The sequence below is a fragment of the Ostrea edulis genome, chromosome 3 (genome assembly GCF_947568905.1).
Source record: "Ostrea edulis chromosome 3, xbOstEdul1.1, whole genome shotgun sequence".
Taxonomy (NCBI): Eukaryota; Metazoa; Mollusca; class Bivalvia; order Ostreida; family Ostreidae; genus Ostrea; species Ostrea edulis.
Genome location: NC_079166.1, coordinates 60,608,475 through 60,622,867, shown reverse-complemented (window position 1 = coordinate 60,622,867; position 14,393 = coordinate 60,608,475). Strand labels below are relative to the sequence as shown.

General features: G+C 36.0%; 2 protein-coding genes across 2 annotated transcripts in view; both read right to left on the bottom strand.

Moving 5' to 3' along the window:
* LOC125675726 (metalloproteinase inhibitor 3-like) overlaps positions 1-921 on the bottom strand; it is a 6,469-nt gene extending 5,548 nt beyond the window's left edge. The window contains exons 1-2 of the mRNA XM_048913512.2: positions 803-921; positions 583-688 (exon numbers count right to left, since the gene is read on the bottom strand). Of these exons, the coding sequence (XP_048769469.1) occupies positions 583-688; positions 803-808 (112 nt within the window). The 5' untranslated portion in view covers positions 809-921. The remainder of the gene's footprint in view (positions 1-582; positions 689-802) is intronic.
* A 5,247-nt stretch (positions 922-6,168) lies between these two features.
* Positions 6,169-10,381, bottom strand: LOC125677404 (uncharacterized). The gene is made up of 2 exons (XM_048915451.2): positions 9,122-10,381; positions 6,169-8,041 (listed from the first exon to the last, which is right to left on the bottom strand). Exon 2 carries the CDS (start codon positions 8,009-8,011, stop codon positions 6,389-6,391), a length of 1,623 nt encoding a protein of 540 aa, XP_048771408.2. The 5' UTR covers positions 8,012-8,041; positions 9,122-10,381; the 3' UTR covers positions 6,169-6,388.
* Positions 10,382-14,393: the final 4,012 nt, after the last annotated feature.

The following is a 14,393-nucleotide window of genomic DNA, read 5'->3' as shown; positions in this document are numbered from 1 at the left end:
CGAGAAGAACTATTGTGAGCAGATTACTGGTAAGAAATTCCGAGAAGGACTATTGTGTGCAGATTACTGGTAAGAAATTCCGAGAAGGACTATTGTGTGCAGATTACTGGTAAGAAATTCCGAGAAGGACTATTGTGAGCAGATTACTGGTAAGAAATTCCGAGAAGGACTATTGTGAGCAGATTACTGGTAAGAAATTCCGAGAAGAACTATTGTGTGCAGATTACTGGTAAGAAATTCCGAGAAGAACTATTGTGTGCAGATTACTGGTAAGAAATTCCGAGAAGGACTATTGTGTGCAGATTACTGGTCCGTGTTTGCCCAACTCTCTATTTTGTACTGCTTATAGGAGTTATGAGATTGATCACTGTTCGTTATCTTCGCCTTTTATGTCAGCAACAAAGAAATCATATCTAAATTGACAGTATTCATGAGCCAACTACCTTATTCAGATTGACAGTATTCATAAGCTGACTACCGTATTTAGATTGACAGTATTCATGAGCTAACTACCGTATTCAGATTGACAGTATTCATAAACTGACTACCGTATTAGATTGACAATATTCATGAGCTGATTACCGTAATCAGATTGACAGTATTTGGCTTGATGATCACTAGGAACACAGCTACACCCTGTTACCATGGAGACATGGGCCACAATGGCAGCTACGACGAGAAAACAAGTCTGCAAAATAAGAAAATACCACTTAGCAATCAATTTGATTTTATCCATATAAAATCATTCTGAAGATGTATTTTCATCAACTTATATTTTTCTGTTATGTTACATGTATTTTACCTTCATGTCGCTGTTTAGTCTGTAGATGATTTCTAGCACTTCCTTCTGTAATTAAAGCAGAGCATAAAGCAAATCTGTACAAGTTTTAACACGCCAGTACCACTTTGGTGTACTCTATCCTGAACAAATGATATGAAAACAGTTGTTAAACGGATATTCATTGGTTTATTTTTTCCGGTTACTTTTTCGCTTCATGTTCCAGAGCCAACACTAACCACATGAGTATATACCGGTAGAGTATAACTGAGCTTGTAGTGCCCTTTTATTCTTTAAATGAACATATAACGATTACTGCACTTTATGCTTGGACTCGTTATTAAGAGCCGAAAAAATCAAAGGCTTTACTGAAAGTGTAAAATAAGACAGCAGAATGAAGAAATAAATCACATTTTGCCTGATTTTGACTATTATTATTTCATCATTTCACCACAGATATATTGAAAATAACAAACAGTGATCAATCTCATAACTCCTATAAATACTAGAAAATAAAGACACACTGAAGGTGGGATCAGGTACCTAGGAGAACCTAGGAGAACTACTCATCCCCTGTTGATCGGTCACATCCGCCATGAAACCTATGTCTTGATCAAGTAAATGGGGTAATCCGTAGTCAAAATCAGTTTATATATACACTCGATGTTCTTGGGTTAGATTATTTTTTAAACTATCTATATCATTATCATTACAGTTCTACAATTCAAATTGATTTATCTCCCTTTGCCAACGTTTAATAAAGTATACCTAGAGTCAGGTGATGTGAACTCAGAATTTATAGATGTATTCATTTAATTGTAGAACATTATTATGCGCAGTTTGAAAATTGAGTTGTCACAACAAAATGTTGATGAGCAGACAGACGAACGAACGGACGTTGTGATTATCATAGGGCTCCGACATTTCATGCGGGGCCCATATTAGGACATAGCTTTGTACGCAAGTCAATAATTATAATGAGAATGCTGTTATTCTAATGAAAGATGATTATGGAGGTAAAAACAGGAAATCAAAGTGATCTTTGGACGAAGAGCAATTCAGAGGAAATTTTGGACAGTATTGTTGATGTAGTTTGAAGGTCATGAAATGATTCTCACTTGTCAAACCGTGAAAATCACTGTCGACTTAGGCAAAGCCAGGTTAACAATAGTTTTTTTTCTGAGGGATGACAGTTTCCAATGTTACTCTCGCTTACATATAATACTTGTATTCCACTTGCCTAACAATCGGTATGAAACACGTCATACAACATTTGACCCAAAGATGGGTTATTTTGGCAAACAGGATCATTATAGCTACTTTAGAATTTACGAAATGCTGATTTTTTTAAAAACCAGACTGTTCAAACCCATGCATCATCAACTTGTTTGTCAGTAGCCTGCCTTGATTTAAAAACTGATCATACGCAGAACAAGCTCTGGTGTATTGTGTCAGTTGAGAGATATAAATACCATATGCAGGTGAAGATGGAATATTGCTACAAAAATATGGGAAGTCGACAATGAAGAAGCTGAAATCATCAAATTTGTCAAAAAGTTGAGCTGTTAGTTTGCCGTTGATAACCATTTACAATAAGATATCTAAATACGAAGCTGATGTGGAGGACTCTTTGGTGTCTTTTATCTCTAGTTCACAGGGATATATCGATTTGATTGCCAGTGCCATAGCCGAAGCCACCCAAGCGGGAAAAGGAATGAAAAGAACAAAAGAGGCTTCGTGAAAAGTATAAAAAGCGTGTTTAACCATAGACAGAGTATCCTAAAGGCTTATTACATCCTAATGTATCAAAAGTAGCAAATGTCTGCAGAGATGACAATAGACGTGACTCAGAACAAGAAGAATACATAGAGAAACAGGTGAAAATTATCCAGACCATAGATTGCCCGGTCTATTGACACAGGATTTTATTTCCTGGACTGAGGACGCAACAGGAAAAGAGATGGATACCCTCATGACAAAAGAAGATGTTTCATTATCAATATCACCTTAGCATTGTCAACAGAATCAATGTGTTGAACAACAAGGTCACCAACCGCATCCTTATAAAACCTGCAGCATCAAATACTAACAACCTACATCTGCACTGAAATAGAACGTTGATTGCCGGATTGCTCCCAGAAAGACAAGAAAAAACAATGGATCCTCCCTGTTACAAATGCGAACAGTTAAGCCACTGGATCAGGGACTGTCCGGTACCAGAAATCGAAGAGATGACTGCCGCGATGATTTCCTGGTACCCGGTTCTAAGCTGTTCACAAAGAGCCTTCAAACTCTTAAAAAGAAGAGGAAACTCGGCATAAAGCACAAAGAATGAATTTATGTGAAGAAAACCGGTGTGACTTGTGTTCACGTGTTTTTATAATGGTTTTAAGAATTGCAAATTCAATGAAATGGAAAACTTACAAAATGTGTGATGTTTTACTATTTCCTAGTACACCCCTGTTAACGAATTCTGCTATATCAATGATAAAGTTTATGTTCAGGGTACTTTTGAGTAAAAATGGATGATTTTGTAATAAAACATACAGCGTAAAACTATTATATACTTAATGTGACGTCATAAGTTTTTTTCAGAAAAGGTGATACAATAGATTTTTCAGAAAGGATCATGCAATAGATTTTTCAGATAAGATGATGCAGTGAATTTTCCCAAAAAGATGATACAAAAGACAACATCAAATCAGGCGTTATTCGTTACAACAATAGGTTATACTTCACAACACATTAACACTGGAAATTAGCAACACTGTATCTCTACATTTTTTTTTATTAGTCATTGAAACGTCATAGCGCTCTCGACTTTATCAATTTTCCCCTAGCGTTCCTACTATGACGTCATATCGCTCCCGAGCTCAGTACATCCCTGTTCAGAGTATCGTCGGTTACCCACGGATGCTTCTAATCGATTCTCTCCATCATTTTTTGAGTTTGAGGGAGCGTATGTGGACTAAATCCCGTGGTTTGCGACGATGTGTTCTGGGACACTGGTACCGAACTCCCACTCGCCGACAGCCCTACACCTCTCTAGTGAACTCCCCCTAGCGCTCCTGAATTCATCTTCCGAGTGCACTCCGTTCACCGCCCTAACCAGGGGATATTCTACTCGTATCCTATAAGAATTCTATGGCGATATATATATCTTAATTGATTGATTGTATATTGTTTAACGTCCCTCTCGAGAATATTTCACTCATATGGAGACGTCACCATTGCCGACGAAGGGCTACAAAATGTAGGTCTATAATCAGCGCTTGCGGCCATTGAACAGGGAGAGATATTTATCGTTGTGATGATAAGTGTCACAAAAGGTTCCCGTTTTGTGGCATTTATTTTGTGTTCAAGGTCCATAACTCTAGGAAAAATAGGTCAGGAGAGCCCAAACTCAAATCTGATCTGCAACCCATTCAATTGACTTTAAAGTTCATGTATAAATATTCAATTTAATGTCTACAGGGATATCCATAAAATCCAGTAACTATCAATTCATGGACACACACGGTGATAGGACTCAGGTCCTAATTAATTTGGTTTAATTGACTAAGACTGACTTTTTGTATAGATTTATGAATTCTTAATTACAGGAAATTAAGCTTGGCATGATTTTGATATGTATATCAGTGTTTATTTTGTAGAATTATTGAGACTTAGATAGATGTCGATAACTTGATAAAGATAAAACTGTGACCTTATACATGTATATGAAGATCTGCGATGAAGACCAGGCGTTTGGGGTCACTTTCTTTCATTGTGCTACCGATCTAATTAAGCACTCAGTAATTATATAAAATGTACTCCAAATCATGTTTATCTATCTATATACGAAAGGTGAAGATAACGAACAATGATCAATCTCATAACTCCTATAATGTAAAACTTATACGGTACCAATTTTGATGCACCAGATGCGTATTTCGACAAATTAAGTCTCTTCAGTGATGCTCAACCGAAATATTTGAAATCCGAAATAACAATGAAGTTTTAGAGCTGTTATAGGCAAAAACAGAGTGCCAAAAAAGTGGAGTCAAATTCGTTTAAGGATAAGAGATATGCGTGAGGGAGATAATCCTTAATTTTGAAATGAATTTCTAAATTTTATAACAGCAATTAAATATACATCTGTATTGTCAAGCTAGTAACGAAGTACTTAGCTACTGGGCTGTAGAGACCCTTGGGGACTAACAGTCCACCAGCAGAGGCCTCGACCCTGGGGTCATAATGTAAAACTATCAGCAATACAAAGTATAGAGTTGGACAAACACGGACTTCTGGATATAATTATAGCTAGAGTTCTTCATTGACAATATCTTCGTGGTCTTTGGTGATCGACTCTTCCAACAATGTGCTGGAATTCTCATGGGCACGAATTGTGTTCCTTTGTTAGCTGACCTGTTTCTATATTCACATGAAGGAGAATTTATTCAAAAACTTCTACGTGAGAAGAAAAAATCTCTTGGTGTGGTCTTCAAATCGACATTTAGATATATCGACGACGTCTTGTCTCTTAACAATAATAACTTTCATTCATATGTCGATTCGATTTATCCCTGTGAGCTCGAAATAAAAACACCACAGAGTCGTCCACTTCTGCTTCATGCTTAGATATTTTATTGTAAGTAGACATTAACGACAAACTGACAACTTAACTGAATGACAAACGGGATGATTTCAGCTTTTCCATCGTCAACCTCTCATATTTATGTAGCAATATTCCATTATCACCTGCATATGGTGTTTATATATCTCAACTGATTCGATACGCAAGAGCTTGTTCTGCATATAGTCAGTTTTCAAATCGAGGCAAGCTACTGACAAACAAGTTGATGGTACAGGGGTTTCAACAGTCTCGACTGAAGTCGGCATTTCGCAAATTCTATGGTCGTTATAACGATCTAGTTCGTCAATACAACCTATCATTAGGTTAAATGCTGTCTTACGTGTTTCATGCCGATTGTTAGGCCGTTCTTGGCACACTAATGTTTACTACGGATAAGTCCATTTACCTGATCATGATATAGGGCTCACGGCGGGTGTGACCGGTCGACAGGGGATGCTAACTACTCCTAGGCACCTGATCCCACCTCTGGTGTGTCCAGGGGTCCGTGTTTGCCCAACTATCTATTTTGTATTGTTTATAGGAGTTATCAGATTGGTCACTGTTCGTTATCTTCACCTTTCATATACCAGAGGTAGAACCAGGTACCTAGGAGGAGTAAGCATCCGCTGTTGACCGGTCACACCCGCCGTGAGCCCTATATTTTGATCAGGTAAACGGAGGTATCCGTAGTCAAAATTAATGTACCAAGAACGACTTAACATTTGATATATACATTGAAACATAATACAAATAAGAAACAAGTCAGACACACATAAAAAAAACACCGATTTACTGTCAATACACACATTGATTACAAATCTCTAACACTGAAGTAATTAACACGGCTGTACATAATCAACACATGATTGTAATTAACATGATATTTATTACTGTAATGAACACGGAACTTTGTATATATGCAACTAACACTGTGTTTAGATATGTAATTAACACTGTGTTTAGATATGTAATTAACACTGTGTTGATATGGGTAATTAACACTGTGCTGATAGATATTGAATTTTCTTCACTTTAGCAGTCTTTAACTCAGCCACAAAAAGGTTGTCTCTGATGTCCAAACATAAACGTAATGGATGGTCTAAATTACAGTTCTGAATGTAACGGAGGAACCGTCCGTCCTGATCTAGGATGTGGATGTAGTTATTGTCCCAGGATGATGTCAGGATGTGACTCTGGCTGTCTGTAGTGATGCCGACTGGTCGAAAGGATTCCTTGGTATCAGAGGGATGACCAGTGTATCTAAATCGGAGTTTTCCTGACTGATTGACCACCACTACTGCTTTACCTCCATTGTCAGCAACACAGACATCTAAGTTTCTGTTCTCACTGATGTGTTTAATGCCATGAGATAAATAGAGAGGACGACCCTGATCATCAAACTGAATCGTTTGTGTTTCTGTGGAGCCAGAGTAACGCACAACTTTGGATTGTTTTTCATCACCACTGATCATGGTAACTAAGAGATCATCGGCGGAGGTACTGCAGACATCGAGAGGTGTCCAACCCTGTAGTGTGATGACGGTAAGAATCTGTTTATTCTTCACTAGGTTTACAGTATTACTTTTAGTGTCAGTATAAAGAAGATCTCCGTTCCGTGTCAATGCTATGTTTTGTGCCCGTCTCCCTGACTCGGTTTGTATTGATGTCAGTAGTTTACCCTGCAGGTTGAGCAGCTTCATGATTTTGTTCTTCCCACATGTCCAGATTTGTTCTTCACCGAGACATCTAATACTGAGCAGTAAATCATTCCCAGTGTCTATGGTGGCAGTGAGTCGTGGTACATCAAGCAGTGGTTTGGCTGTTATATCGGATAATGGTGATAAAGATCCAAACATTTCATTAAGTTGTTCTGTGTTAATTGTTGGAGTAGATAAGCTTGGTAGTGTAACTTTGAATTTAGGAGTCATTTTCTTGAATTCATCATTTCTTGATTTGTAAGTTGATGCTAAGGAAATGTCATTGGTGTCCAGAATTTTTTTCATTTCTAAAATGACCTGTTTGATTTCAGTCATTCTGTGCGCGATTTCGTCTGCGTGTTTTTCTAAAGCAACTAGATGTTTATTTTTCGACTCCTCAATATCAGATTTCCGTTTGTTGACAATGGTGGTGATCTCACAGTGCCAAATTTCTCCTTGTCGGTCAGCAACGTTGGTTAGTTTCCCATAATTTGTTTCTATTTCAGCTTTCTCGGTTTGGACATCGGAGGACATTGCTTCATATCGGGGACAAATTTTGGTCTCGAGTTCTTCCAAATCTTTTTGTAAACGTTGTTTTTTAAAACTGAGGTTTTCCAGAACATCTGATAAATTGTGACCTTTGTGTTTACCCGAGGCGATGCAGGTAGTACAAACAGGAATGCCACATTTATCACAATAAATTTCGCAATCTTTGTCGGCGTGTTTCAGACATTTTGGGTGTTTAGGAGAAAACTTTCTGTGTAAATAATAAGGTACGACATTGTGTTTTTTAGAGGAATCTGAGAGATGTTTACTGACACAGTGAGTACAAAGATTTATATGACAAAGTTCACAGTAACTCTGTAGGGGGTCAGCCTCACAGAGATCACACAGTAGGACGTCCTGAGCACGCGGGTCCATCTCTGGGGTCAGGGTCACATGAGTAGTTTACTGTCAATAAAAGAAATGAATTTTGATATTAATGTGAACTGGTTAAACTATATATGTACATTTACAAATGTTTTAGTAATAAACGAACATTGTGTCAATGTATTAATTTCTGGATAAATGCACACACCTTTCAATTTACTTTAGAAACTGTATACATTGTATTACACAATATGCATGTAAGAATAAATGGCTAGGTTTCTTGTTTGTAATATACAAGGAATATACACAAAGGACAAATGGGTTATTTTCTACAGGATTGGTGAAATTTAATTACAATTTAGAATAATCACACATGGTATAAAGCAAGGATTTTTCATTCAAAATCCATAGATGAAATATATAATATAGATATATAAATACCCCCCCCCCCCCGCTCCTGCACTCTAAATTACATAAAATGTAAGATGTTCGCTGTAATCATATCTATCCCTAACCCTAACCCTGTCGTACACGTACGAATACATATGGGGATCGACGTTTGGAACTCGATGCCTTTTAAACCCAGACAATGTACTTCACTGTCTAGTTTTAAAGCGGACCTCAAAACGCATCTTTTTAGATAACCTTTTGATTTGTGATTTTCTTTTTACATACTTAGTGCTCTTACATTACAACTCTTGTCATGCTGTTACATCTTTTTTACAAAAAAAAAAAAAAAAAAAAAAAAAGAAAGAAAAAGAAAAAACACCAGTTGGTATTTGAACTGTAGTTTGTTATTATTACTTATGTCCTTTCTATGTATTTGATTATTCCTAAGGGTTGTTTTAAATTGCTTTAAATTGTTTTATATGTAATTAGGGTAATTATAGCATCGCATTAGGCGCTATATGTTAATAATAATAATCATGCATTTTAATTTTGACACTATGAATATTTTATTCACATGTATGTGCACATCGATTTTATATCATCTAAAGCACTTTAGAGAACTAATGTTGACAGGGCGCTATATAAATCTTTTAATTACAATTACAATTTCTATCTCATTTTAATGATTCGACTCATTCAAACGAATTATCTAATTCTTTTCTAAGAATTTAGAGACAGCGCAATGCGTATTGTAAAATAAGGTTATCTAACCTGTAAGTATCCAACATGGCCTCTGTACAGCCGCCTCTTTGGTGAATTTAATGTGCGGGCCCTGTTTCACTATATATAGAGAGACCTCCCGTTCTGTCACGTGATTTAAACGGGATGTGTGATGATTTTGTCAAATTCAATAATTTATTCATAAGGAAGTTAGCTCCTGAACGTTTGAGCACAACTGCGCAGGATGCTACAACTAAGTATTTACTGGTTCAATACTGATCCCATTGGTGGAAACGTATTAAACTGTATTACTGAACCTATTCAGTTGAAAAATTGGGTGTCGATTCACATTTTGAAAGGGTTTAGCAGGGACTATATTTTGTGATGAAAGGATTGATTGATCAAAATGTTCTAAATCTGCATATTTCTTTCTGTTTCATCCAATATATTTTCTAATTTCATACTCTTATACGTGAATTTCAGTTTCATAATGTATAATACAAGTACATGTAGCTGAGACTTGGAACGTGTTCAAATGTTGTAATCAATTTATTTGATGTATCTTTCCAAACAGAACATAGATTCTATAAAAAGTTAAAGTTAATTTACTTGAAATTTTGTAAAAAAAAAAAAAAAAAAAAAAAAAAAAAAAATCAACCCCCCCCCCCAAAAAAATCAGTATTTTCGCCAGTAATTTAAAACTTTGATCTCTAACCCCCACTCTTTTTAGTTTCTTTTTAGATTTTAAGACAGAACCTTGAAAATTATATGAATTAAATATTGTTAGAATATATGAGTATGTGGCTATTTTGTGTTGTGTTGCTTATGTTGTGTTGACACCCACGACAAATGAAGTTTAATTGAATAAATCTTGAGTCAATTTTAAGTATGATAAGGTCATGTTTAGAACACTGCTGCTCAATAACAAGCATTGAGACCCCAGTTTTTCTTTTAAATCTTCTAATTCTCCTTCAATGTAGAAATCAAAAATACACTTTCCAAAAAATTGACATTACTCCAAATGTCAGGTGCGAACCTCTTTAAACTGTTTAGAAGTGGATAAAAGAATCAGGGGGACCCAAGTTTGTACCTCCCCCTTTAGATCCGTCACAGCTGTTTCACTGGTCTTCCCATAATGAATGCTACGCAAAAATTCAATCTTATGTTCCGACTTGAAATTGTATCCTTTATTTACTTACTTCAACAAAGAAGTCTTGAATTGCGGGGCACGATGGGAAACAGCCTGGAAGAAACTGTGTTTTGTGAGATCAACCATGTTTATGATATCTTTTCCACAGTCTCAGCATAAACATATGTTATGATCAGGAAGACAAACTTTGCAATAAACAAATGAATGGTATGTGCACATATGACATCTGCACTGGGCCCCAGTATAGGATATCATATAGTGAGATAGTGAGAGGACGATATATTCTATGAGTTGTTAAAATGACAAGGTTCTGCCTTTATTCTGTATAATATCCGACAAGCTTCAAATTTCGGCCGCGATAGGTATCGCTGAATAGGCACATACACAGTCTAGGCGTCAAAAGAGGGCGGGGGAGAGAAGGTACAAAAAGAAAGAAAAAACTCAATAAAAGGTGACCAAAAAGGATTTAATACAAAATTACACTCTAAAAGCATGAAGAAAAAAATCTGGAGCATACTTTATGTCAGTGACCTTCTGTGTCATGCCGTTTAGACACCAGAGTCGCATTCTGCAGAATATTAAACATGCATTTTCTTGATGCAGAATGCATATTGACCAACCAGATTGTCAAATCGGGACGACCTGTCCCTTCTTGAGGACAAACGAAAAGAATTACATAGATATAGGGCTCACGGCGGGTGTGACATGTGTAATAATGTTTTTAATCAAATATATATTATTTTGTAAAATGATTCGTCAAAGTGTATGACATTTAATGAAATGCACATTTTATATATTCTCGTATCATTTTATAGGCGGATACAGGAGTTTATATAATGGGGTAGGGGTTCCATCACATAAACGTTAAATAGACAGTGAGAAGCAGGGACGGGTTAGATTCTACTCCATGTCCCCTAGATCTCTAGTTCGATGCTCTAACAACAGCGACATGCAGCCTACAAGGTCTTATCGCCACACTTGTTTCTTATGTCATTCAGTATTCTTCTTTCTTAACATTCTAGGGCCAAGTTTCACAAATCTATTTTACGACTAAGATCTGTCTTAAGACCAAAATTTGTAATAATATCCATCATAACTGTTTCACAAAACTGTCATATCTTAAGATTGTTAGAAATCTTAAGACATCCAGATACCTGTCTCTGATTTATAGTATTGTTAAAATTGTATAACTCATTGTTGTTATTGGCATATACCAGGAGGCAACTTTGTCATTATGACGTTCTATACAAAACCGAACATAGATGTCGCTGTGTTTTCTTCTGATGATCTGTTTACAAATGAAAAAAAAAATCATTTTAATATCATTATTGTACACATATATAACGTTATTCAATCATAGATATTTGCAATTCAGTGATATTTTATTAACTATGTTGTTGATTTCTTATTGTCCAGAAAATGGGGGATTCGAAGCCCTCTGGATCCGTCATTATAGCAACTATAATTCCCGTTAAGCTACAATTTCAATATTGTTGTAAAGCACAGTAAATTATATTGATTCTCATGCTACCCTTTGGATACCTTATATACCATATTCAGACTTCTTTTAAATATCTGTATGCCTGCCAAAATTGATTTACAAGGATTTGAGTCCAGGAAATGTTTTTCTCGCTTAGATAAAAACTTCCTTGATTCTTGTCATCTTTCATAGATACCACTCAAGGGTTCTTTTTCTGTATGCAGAACAAATATCTATTTACAACTTGAAGGTGTTTCCTCTCTTTACAAAACTTCCTTGATATCTGTCAGTTTTCAAAGGAAACCACTAAAAACCGAGAGTGTTTTGTCCTGTCAGTAGAAGATACAATCTAATGGAAATAAAACTTTCTTGATACTCATCAACCGTTTCTAAAAATATAGAATCAAGAAATTTTATTTCTCTCATTAATATATTTCATCTTGGAGAAACCGTTCACGGTAGCTCAGTGGTAGAGCGTTCGCTTCGTAACCGCTCGTGCCAAATTTTCGTCAAACCTGACACGTTTTAAAAAATCGATATGGATTGCACTTTCTCCAAACGCTCGGAATTTAAAAGAGAGAATCACGGATCTTTCGGATATAACCTTCAAAACGAAGTTACCGTGTCGCGGCAGGCATTGACACAACAAAAACCCCTCACTGCTACGGTCTTGAGCGCTAAAAATAGGTCAAAATTTGTGGTACTTCACCTACAGCTGATGAAGTCTTAATGTGAGTGAAAAATTCTCGAAGGGATTGAAAATACTCAATTAATCATTAAAACATTTCTTGGTGCTAATCAGCTTTCATAGAAAACCAATTAGAATCATGGTTTTTTCCCCAAAAGTTATTACAATACACGAACTCTTGGACAATCTTCCTGATCAGCTTCGTTTCATATATTAATATTATGTAGCTAAAATGTACTGAAATATTAGATTTGTACACTACTATTTTTTTATTTATCTTTTTAGGGGAATCTGTTTTTCACTATTTACCAAAAACTGCAAAAATAAAATTTTAAGAGCGATAATCCAAAATACCACGTGGCCAATATGTACCGTGGTCAGAATGCAGAAAAACATGAGTCAAAGGCATTTAAGTCATTTTGGTTAAAATATGGCTATAAAGCAAGACCATATGGTTATTGACAAATGTAAACCCTTTCTACGTGCCACATCAAATACATTATTATTGAAAGCCTGTCTTGTAGAAGTTCAATCTCAATACTTAGAAATCTTGTAGAAGTTCAATTTCATATTTAAGAATCTTGTAGAAATTGAAGTTCCATGAAAATGAAAAGATCATTCCAGGCAAACAGTTCAGCTTAGTCTGAATTGTAATGAGTGGTGAATATAAAGAACAGTGATCAATGTCATAATTCGTATAAGCAATACAAAATAGAACGGTGGGCAAACACGGACCCCTGGATATACCAGAGGTGGGGTCAGACAAACACGGACCCCTGGATATACCAGAGGTGGGGTCAGACAAACACTTGGTTTAAAGTAATCCACTTATATCCGAATGAAAGGTAACGATAACGAACAGTGATCAATCTCAGAACTCCTATAGGCAATACAAAATAGATAGTAGGGCAAACACCGACCCTTGGACCCACCAGAGGTGGGGTCAGGTGTCTAGGAGAAGTAAGCTTCTAATCCGCTGTCGAACAGTTACACCAGCCGTGAGCCCTCTATCTTGATCAGGTAAACTGAGTTATCCGTAGTCAAAATCTGTGTGCCAAGAACGGCCTAACAATATGTATGAAATGCTTGAAATGAAGACATTTGGATCAAAATGTATCATATGAATGTATCTTAAAAAGAAGAAACAATTGTATAAAGATCTAGTTCAATGCCAAATACACAATGTTTGTTGCATAATGATTGTTGTTTACACATTCATTGATTCATTTATTGAGAAAATTGAGCTTGATGAGACATTGTCACAATATTGAATTAATGAAAATATTTTTGCATTTGACTTTTCACAAGTTGTCGTTAATTATTATTTCCACGATAAATGTATCGACTATTTTTGTATTGTTACATATGTATGCTTTACCGGTCAAGGAGTTTTTTATGCTTATATTTAGCTGTAGACATGTTTGGTCAGTATTCCGGGTATTGGACGGAATGCAGACGTTTTTGAAAAATAACGTCATATCAAAAAGTGTAAAATGTAACTTATCTGTTATATCATATATATAGTAGTTGTCTATCCCCTGGGGTTAGCATCTAGAGTTGAGATATTTTGATACGTTTTATATTGGTGATAGTTTGGACTACTTCCATCCACTGTATCACGATAAAATAATTCTAGAATGCATTGGAGGGTTGGGGTTAGGAAAAACGAAATATGTAAAAGGGTTTAGTTAGGGTCATGATAAGTTGGGTTTAAATCTAAAAGGAAGCAGGGATTAATAGAAATTTGGCTAAGGTTAAGGATATAACAATGTTTCGCACAGATTGCAACCCTTAGTTATTCGAAAGAAAAAAAATCGCGATTAAAGAAATCGAAAATTTCAGATTTCGCATTGGACTTGGTCATTTTTAGCTAAAAAGTGCTTGTTACAAGAGAACACAGCTTAAGAGAGAGAGAGAGAGAGAGAGAGAGAGAGAGAGAGAGAGAGAGAGAGAGAGAGAGAGAGAGAGAGAATGGGAGTTTTGTTTAAATATTAAATGATTACAT

Excerpts from the sequence above, each read along its gene's own strand:
- LOC125677404 (XM_048915451.2), bottom strand. The coding sequence starts at position 8,011 with ATGGACCCGCGTGCTCAGGACGTCCTACTGTGTGATCTCTGTGAGGCT.